We start from the raw sequence: 9,519 nt of genomic DNA, 5'->3' as shown, positions 1-9,519 counted from the left end.
TGAAGTTGATGGCTGTTTCCCATACTGGAAAATAACAGAGCCAGTAACAGCTTTGTTGTCGGGATAAAGACTAGAGACGTCATCTTCCTGCGCTTGAGCCAGGAACCTCAGTACCAAAACACAGCTGCTAGCTTAGCACTAACACTAGTTTCTCCTCTCTGACTAACCAGAGTAGCCACAACAACCTGTAATTTCAGTCCCTTCTGCTACAATTTGAAACTAATCTTAAAGCACAAATTACAAATTTGTGAGCACAAATTAAACCATTTAAGAGGCCGTATTACTAATTCAGCCATTTTAGCTCATGTGTTTGTTGATTACTGTTTTTTACTGCACATGTGCAAAATGAACTGAATGCCCAAGGATGTGGTGCTGAAAAGTTTATATAAATAATAATAATAAAAAAAACTAAAATAATGCAAAGGCACATCATACCTCTATCTCTGAGATACACACATACAAACACACTGACTTGTACACTTGACTCTATTCTATTCTATTGGTCTTCTTTCAGTTCATTTTCAAATAAATCTTCTTAAAGGGCCTCTCTGACTCTCAGTGCTGTCTTTGAAAACATAAGAAAAAAAAAACATTTCAGTTGAAAGATGAGTCACTTCCTAAATAATGGAGCCAGCGACTGGAAGACGAAGGCTATCAAGTTTGCATCTTCAAGGATCCAATTAAATTTTCCCAGTCTCATAATTCAACAAATTCATATCTGCTAAAAGCTCGATGAATGAATAAGTGATCTGAGAGAATCCCGAGCAGACAGAAGGCTTCGCAGCAGTGGCGGTGTTTAATATTTTAGTCAGGAATTATGCATGGGCACACACATACACACTATCACACACGACATGCATACACATGAACATGTTGATTGAAGAATGTATCTAAAGCTGTGGAGCAGGACATTAATGAATGAACTTTCTGAAGCGCCATGTGTCGACAGCTTTTATTGATTTATACAGTTTTCAAAATTTATAGCTCAGACTGAAGTGAAATCTCAAGGTCTGCTTGACGTAAGCCTGACAAGACTGACAAATATGAACTTTATTCACCGTCTAGCTTCTGCCGCAGTGATGTAACTGGACAAAGATACTGATAATTCACATTCTGATATTTGTTTTGCTAAGTTTTGAAATGTAACTGGTGAAATCTGGGCTTCGTTAATGTGAGATGAAGCGAGTCGAGCTCAGCATCTCTTTGGACGTAATCTCTGTTTAATGCTTCATTATTAGACAACAACAGAAGTAATTATGAACATAAGAAAAATAAGGAAAAAATTGAGTATGTTTGTTTAGCAAACAAACTCAATCAAATAAACGTTTCTTTATTCAAATAAATGTTTGTTTATTTGATTAAATAAATGTTTGTTTATTTGATTGACAGGCTAAACAAGTGGGCCTCACTACTGTAGAGGAAACTTTCCACATGTAAACATTTGTTGATAACTGTAACATAAAGGTCAAGACACCCAAGCTCTGTCATTACAATATCTCACTTCGCCTGATGCTGAGCGATTCCATCGATTGTAACCATGGTAATCACAGTGAAAACTATCCTCCCTGACATATAGTACCACATGGTGGATTAACTGTGTGCACTTCTGGGTCCTCCGCTCTTCGTCTTTGTCTTTTCGAGTGTTTCGAGCTGACCCCATCCCTGTTAATTGCCTGGTAATGGATTTATTCCTATCTCTCTGAGCACATTGGCCTTGGGCAAAGCAGCGGCTCATCCCGTGATTGACAGCTGCTGATAGGACTCCAATCCTGGCCGAGAGCCTGTTGCCAGGGGCTACGGGGGCTCCCCGCATCCACGCATGCAGTTGCCATGGAAATAGGGCTGTTCAGCCCTTCCACCTGCAGATGGCAACACTGCACTCCAAGTCAGCAGGGAGAGATGAGAGGTGAAATGGGTACGAGGGCGGCACTTCAAATCAGCAGTTGGCACTGACGTCTCATAAAGAGCAGGGTGTAGGTTGGATTTCATGGTTTGCATGTTCACCCTGGGTTCACCTTATTCTCCTCTGGATGTCGCAGTTCCTTTCAATTACATGCAAGTCAGGTGGAGACTCAACATTCCCTGTGGGCATCAGTGTGACTGTCTGTCTGCCAGTCTTTGTGCTGCTGTACATCAATTCTTTATGTGCATTGCTCACATTTTACATGATTCCATAAAAAAAGTGTGTATTTTTAATTACATCTCATGAGAACTGAGATGAAAATGTACTAAAAGCAGTAACTGGTTCATGACTATAACAACAAATCATATTTCATAATTAAAAACTGTTGATTAGGTCCAGTGTTGCAGCTGTTAAGGCAAATGAAAGAGGATGTTTCCCTCCTCCCTGGTTCTTCAGCTGTGACACAGAGAGAATATAAAACTGGGCCCTCTTTGGTGGTCTGTGCAGCGCTAACCACTTCCATCTACTGTGGTTGCATTTCTTATTTCCTTTTTTTCTGCAGAATGCACATTTCATTGGGTTTGGCAGAAGTGAGTGAAAAAGAAACCAGATGAGCTCATTTTGGCTGACAGTTACTTCTAGGTGGATTACATGCACACACACACACACACACACACACACACTTTCAGCTTCTAAGTGCTGGTAAATTTTGGCTGATTGTATGGGTAAATGTGTGTTTTTCACCACCCTCTCCTGACAGTTCCTCGTACCAATCATCAACATCTTGGAGAGTCTTTTCTCCCCCTGTGGGGAAGGGAGAGGAGAGGAGAGGTCATTAGAGGTCAAAAGCAGTGGTGGTTTGCAGGAATTCACCTGCAGCTGCTTCTGCTGGGGTCCGTTTACAGTATTTCTCACCCGGGCAGGAAATACTGCAAACTGCAGCTGGATTTCTGAAACTGAAAACAAGCCAGGGGAGAGGCTGAGACGCACACATGCACACATGCACACGTACACACCCAGCGGGAAAGATTACCCACAGTCACCAGGCACCACATCTGTGAGTTACAGTATCACTCAACCACTGTCCCCTCTGTCTCTCACACACTTCTCGTGTCCTGGTGCACTCTGATTTACAGGTCAAAATCAGATTTGATGTAGGTTTATTGCATCATGACAGACTGCTTACACGCCTGCAGCTGTGATCGATGTGAGCCACTCATGACGACTGCAAGAGCAGCAGCCCGGCATCTAATTACATCCAATAAGACGTGTGAAATGCAGCCGACCGCCGCCAGATATTTGATTTATTCAGGTCTCAGATCCGGTGTGATACCCAGTGGGCTGTTCACTGTGCAGCATGAGCGGTTCCCACTGATTTTTCAGCACACCGTGTTCCATATAGTGTGGAGTCACACAAGGACACGGTGTCTGAGGAATAATTTAATACGACCTTAAACTTGGATTTGTGCGGCGCGGAAAAAAGGGGGCTTTTGTAAAGGAGGAAAGAAGAGGTTCGAGTCGGTTTGTTGTTGTGTTGTGGCAGAAACGTCTTTATGGTGTAAAAAGGTGTGAAATTTAATACATTTGTTTCACAGATTCCGCTACAATTTAAACCGTGACACCTTAAAGACTACGCTCACTCCTCGGGTCTTGTCCAATAGACTATGGAGACGTTCAAAAGCTGTCGGAAATATAGCAATTAATTTTTCTGTAGACACGAGCAACCTGAAGAAGTCACAAAACACTGCATTTTTTCTTTTGTTTTTGTTTTTGTTGTTGTTGAGAAGTAACTATAGTTGTTCAAGAGACTAATTGTAAAAGGATATTTAAATCATCAGAACATCAGACAAACCTCTTGCTTTTTGCAAATGTTCTTCATTTCATTGTCAAGACTCAGCCCTGGCCCTAATATGACAACACTCCTATAAAATTGTGTGTTTTAGATGTTCAATGACAATTATTCTGTCAGCTTTTTTTTCCATTAATACATTCGCTATTTTGTCTCTGAAATCCCTTACATTTATCTTGCATCCCTTAGGCTGAGAGCCACTGAAATCCAGGGGAGGATCAGTAAAGTTTCATCCTATCTTAAATTTTCTGAGGAACCTGAGCTTTTAATATTTAAAGAACATTTAGCTGATGATAATTTTGTGGGGACTCTCAATGTAGGACGTTTACTTGCAATGGAAACGAGAGCAACAGTGAACCGTGCGGAACGTCAGAGGATTTTGGCGTTCTAAATTCCGACCCTATCGGAGATCTTTGAATGCACCATAGTTGTGAGATCAGCTGATTTTTTACGCTGCCATTTTGTCCGGTAGAGAAGCAACCAGCCAGTCAGTCCGTAAAGAGAAACCACTGGCGAGACTTTTCAGGCAGCGGCACAGGACGGGACCTGTCGGTTTAAAAAGCAAAAACAAAAAACGAGCCGATAATGTGGAGTCTGCAACCGAAGGGCAGCACCAACTGAGCCTGCAGGACCGTGAGGGGAAACTACGGAGCTAAGGGGGCTGTCGTTTTTAACTTATCGGGTCCGCCGGCTCTGCTCTTCAGTCAGACTACAGCCGCTCGCCCGCTCTCTGGCTGGCTGGCTGGTTAGCTTACCCCGCTAGCTGCTCGGCTAACACCCACCGCTCCCCGAATTTCTTCTCGCCGGGAGAAACTGCACCTGTCCCGGCTGTCAGCTTCACCGTATCCTCTTATAAACGCCAAACAATGTGCTGCTCGGTTCTGAATGACTTTTTACGGCCGAGGGGGGTTTTAACACACACTTTGCCAAGCGAACAGTGATAGCTAAGCAGCCCAAGCTAACAAGTTGACGTGGAGGAGGAACTCAAGGGTTTTTTCTTTTCCTTTTTTTGTGATTGTCCGGATTGTTGTTGGTTTTCCCCAAGCTGTGATTTCATACGGATTATTATTAATTTTTTTGCCTGCCCCGAGGTGGACTTTTCTCTTTGGTGATCCCAAACAAATCGTCCAGGTTTCAAACCAGCCAGTTAGCTATGTTTATTTGTGGCCAGAAAGCAATTTCAAGTGTTTACAAATTCCACAGTGGGACTCTTTCCTGGTTCGAGTACTGCAACGGAAACATTAGCTAACACAGACTAGCTCAGATTAGTGTCGTCGTGTTTTGTTTACTAGGTAGATAGACGGAACAAACTGTTGCCAAACAATTTAACTACAAAAGGAAAGCTGCGATTCAGCTGTTGATTGTGGTTTTCTCTTTAAAGCCAACCTGCAGTTTTTTTTTGCCACCAGTGATCTGACATTACCGCTGGATCTGTACGCACCTGGAAGAAAAAAAAAAAAAAACTTAACAGTGGGTGTGTGATCGCAACCCTTTACCTCCACTTGACAGTGAAGTCACGTTGAGTTGTGTCCCGCGGGGAGTTGATCCATTGATCGGATCGTTATCGTTCTATTTTAACGGATTGAGGAAAAAAAAAAAAGCAGAGGAAGAGAAAGAGAAGCGATGTCGGGCCAGTCTATCACGGATCGGATCGCTGCAGCGCAGCACAGCATGACCGGGTCGGCTATCAGCAAGGCTGTGTGCAAAGCCACCACACATGAAGTCAGCGGACCCAAGAAGAAACACCTTGACTGTGAGTACATCCTGTGTGTGTGTGTGTGTGTATGTGTGTGTGTGTTCAGCCAGCTGCAGGGCTTCAAAAGCAGACGTGCTGTATCGGTCCTCTGGGCTGATAGTGCTGAATCTGTGATGCACACATTCCTTCACTGTACCTGGCTGGACAGCGTCAGGCAGGCAGTCAAAAGATTACACAGGCCCGGGGCTGGAGAATAAAGGTTTTACCCTGATGCTTCTTTATATTCAGCTCATATACAGCCCTGTAAATTGAGATAATAAGTGACACATTAACATTACATTAGATGACAAGTGCCCTTTATAGGACACCAGAGCCCAAAGTGATGCCCTATAATGGTTCACCAACAGCCAAATTAAAGCTGCAGCTAATGTTTATTTTTATTAGTGATCAATCTGTTGATAATTGTTTATTATCAACAGATTATTATTATTATTTTCATTACTGATGAGTCTGCGCTAAATTTTCTCAAGTTTTATCTATTAAATGTCTGAAAAAAGTAGTAAATCCTCACATTTGAGGTTTTTTTCTGTATGATAAATGACTGTCCCACAAATTATATCAAAGTCATTTTATGTTGCAGAATCAGGACAAACAAACTCTTCACATTTGTGGGGCTGTAACCATCAGCTGTTTACTTGACAATTCATTCATTCATCTCACATTAGCAAGATCTTGTGGCTCAGTTACAAAACTCTTACAGCTGGTTCTTGACGTTCACATTTCAGGGCACACACAGAAATAACAAAACAAGTGACACAAGTGGCAGAAAGCAGGTCTTTCATCAGACTCGTTTCCAAAGAGAGACAAAAAGTGTACACTCATCTCACAGATGATGTGTGAAAACAATCGCACAAGCATTGTATTTTCTCATAAGGCAGCTTTGTTGGCCTTTATTATTTGGGGAAACTTCTCACACAACACATTCAGGTCTGCCAGTGGAGAACAGAATGTGGTCAGCAAAAGCACATATAACTGAGTCCTGATTATCTTTTCACATATTGATTTTCTAAGGAAGAGTGGATTATTGCATTGCGTTGGCATTAAAGCCCACTGAAATTAAACTGAGTCATGTCGCAGGTGGCAGTGATGCAAGTGTGACAGCACAGAAGAATGAATACATTTATTAAAAATAAAAATGAGTCACACAAGGGCATATGCATAATTCTAGTGCTTGTTTTAGACATGACTGGGACTAAATGTGCTGAAGTTCTGTTTCTGGGAACTGGCTTTGTCGGCATGAGAGGCAGATGTTTGATCGATGCTTCGGCTCAGCTGCCTCGCATCCGTCAACTCCTCCTCACTCACAAGACTCAGCTGCTGACGTTCAACAGAATTCATGTATTGTCTCCGCTCCTTTGTGAACTTGGCCAGACCTTTACAGCCAATACGCCACGTCGAGCTTAATCATTGTGGAGTATTGATTTCTTTGTGAGAGCAACGACCTCAGTGCCGTAGGGAGAATGGTCAGTGAGTGGTGCATTGCATGAACGCCTGATTGTCATGTTATTTGTCCATTTGATCATTTTACCATGAAGATAGAAGCCGGGGTTTGTCAGGCTGTCGAGTTCATGGTGTTGTTGATAGTATGAGGAAGGGTGGGCAGCAGACAGGTTATAGGTGAGGTCGTCATTCAGTCAGGCAGGTAGTCAATTTGTGAGTCGGTTAGCAGGCCGGGGAGGCCGGCAGCCTGGCAGTGTGTTCGATCATTACTCAGTCAGCTAGCCAGTCAGTTGATCCTGCCGTTCAGTAAAGTAATGAACACAGGCAGCCAGGTAAGTTGGCCTGCCAGTCATTCAGTCAGTAATGCTCTGTAATTCCTACAAGATTTTGAAGTCTCCACACATGGTGAGTTACCTAATAATTACCATAGCCTGCAACAGTATGTCTGAGTGTAAACATGTTGTCAAGCATCAGATACAACGAAGAGAAGTGAAATCTAATCAGAGGTTGACACATTTAAGATGCATTCAGAAGCCAGGGCCGAACTGCAGCCCCATTCAGCTGGATATTGGCACAGCCTAGATACATCTGGAAGCAAGATGCTACAGGTCTGAACAAGGTCAAGAAAGGCAAGGGGGCAGTTGGCAGCTCAGCCTGCCAGCCAAACCAGCCAACGAGCTAGCATGTGAGTCAGCTAACAAGTCCTCCAGTTAGTGAATTGTGTGCCTGCAGAGCCATTTATCAAGTCAGGATGAAACCTGGGACGTTACAAACCTTGGTTAAGCTGTGCTGTCGCCGTTTGTTATTCTGTGTGCCCCTGTCCACCAGCACACACTCACATTAACACACACAACCATCGTTTTCTTTTGCTGTCCTCCCTGGCACACAAATTCACTGCAAGCATCTGTGACTGTCTGACAGCAGGCTGTGAATGATCTCACCGGCGTATTTGCATCTAGACCCAATAACCGAATAACCCTGGCAGAAGTCTTTCAGCATTGCCAGCAGTGAGCGTGCAATGGTTTGGGGGAGGGGGGGGGGGGTCACTGTTAGCTCTAGCAGCCGTGACATTCACGCACCACTGGTGAAAATAAGTGCCGTTTTAAAGCCATTTAGTGTCATGATTGGGACTGTCCACCTCAATTAACCCTGGCTTGTGAGTCAGTGGCAAAAATGACAATTCCTTCCCATCAGTTGTGAAAAGCTCTTCTATTTATGGAGATTATCGTCATAAAAATCAATGAGGGAGTGTCAGGCAGTGTTGGAATATGCCTGTGTCTGCTTGCACACCTGCTCGCAGTTTGTCTTTGTTTAATCCATCCTTCATAAGCGGCTGCGTGATTGCTGTGGCACACACACACACACACACTCGGAGGCCACTTCTTTCCACTTTGGCATCATTGAAATGCTGATTGTTTCAGCATCTTACAGATGTTAGAAAGAAGTTGTGACATTTAAACTCAAGTCTAGTTTCCCCTTCTCTGGCACTCTGTTGTCATGGCAGCAAAGCAGCCAACTGGCTTGTGTTAAACGGACTTTAGTTGACAAGGGAAGTTGGATGGTGAAATTGGCTGCAGGCGCACTAATGGTGCTGTTTTTATAGCCTTTGTTTATGCGTTTGAAGTGGGTGTTTGTTGACCGTTTCTTAGAAGTAGTGAATGAAACTCTAATGAATGTTCCCAGTAATCCAGGTAATGGAATATCTAATAATCGTAAATACAAGACAACTGGAAGAATTACTTTGCCCTCTTGCCATTTAACCACTCGGCTGAATGACTGGTGAGAAGTTTTTCCAGCACTTAACCTCTGTGAGAAATTCACACCTTGACATCACATGAGAGGCACTTGGTAGTCATGTGAGAGTCATTGGAGTCACATAAATGGAGGTGTGAATGAGCTGATGTAAGTGGCTGTTAAGTGATGCAGGAGTCCCACCCCTACTTTGTTTAGGGATCGTTGTTCGGGCTTGATGTACTGTTGATGGCCTTCTTCACGCCTCCTCCAAACCATCTGTCTTTATTGTCTTCAAAGGAGTGAATGAGAGACAGGGGGGACATGAGAGTTGAGGTGAAATCATCCACGACAGGAGATGATTAAAAAAAAAAAAAACTGTATTAAGTTGCAGGTACTTGTCAGGCAAAAAAAACCCAAAACGACCATTTGGCTGGTACATTGTCCTGACCTGGTCAGACAGTTTTGGACCAGCCTACATGCAATTTCCTGCAGAAGTCGTAACCACAGCTTTTTGGCTCAGCTGCTTAGTCAGACTATCCTGTTATTGAGTGCATTTGTCAGGCTTTTCTACTCAGTCGCAGCCAGAGTTATGGCAGCTTAATACAACACGCCACATTGTTTTAACTAGCTGACTGAGCTGTAGGTACCACACGTCCTTTGACATCTTATTGTGTTAGGCCATTTTTAGCCATACCTTAAAACTAGGTTACACTTACATGACAAATTGATGTGGTGCCGGAGTAGCTCCCCACACCACCACTTTGACTGGCTCTGTGTGGGCTACAGTGTGGGTTTGTTTAGGGGACGGAGGCAGAGGGTGTGTATACAGTAGGTTAT

General features: G+C 43.4%; 1 protein-coding gene across 2 annotated transcripts in view; it reads left to right on the top strand.

The window, feature by feature from the left end:
• The first annotated feature begins 4,231 nt into the window (after positions 1-4,231).
• The window catches only part of si:ch211-200p22.4 (phosphatidylinositol-binding clathrin assembly protein), a 59,058-nt gene continuing 53,770 nt past the window's right edge, over positions 4,232-9,519 (top strand). For both annotated transcript variants that reach the window (XM_041030695.1, XM_041030694.1), the window contains exon 1: positions 4,232-5,505. In XM_041030695.1, the coding sequence (XP_040886629.1) occupies positions 5,376-5,505 (130 nt within the window). In that variant the 5' untranslated portion in view covers positions 4,232-5,375. The remainder of the gene's footprint in view (positions 5,506-9,519) is intronic.

The sequence above is a fragment of the Toxotes jaculatrix genome, chromosome 23 (assembly GCF_017976425.1).
Source record: "Toxotes jaculatrix isolate fToxJac2 chromosome 23, fToxJac2.pri, whole genome shotgun sequence".
In the NCBI taxonomy this organism is placed as follows: Eukaryota; Metazoa; Chordata; class Actinopteri; family Toxotidae; genus Toxotes; species Toxotes jaculatrix.
This window is presented reverse-complemented; position numbering and strand designations above follow the sequence as displayed.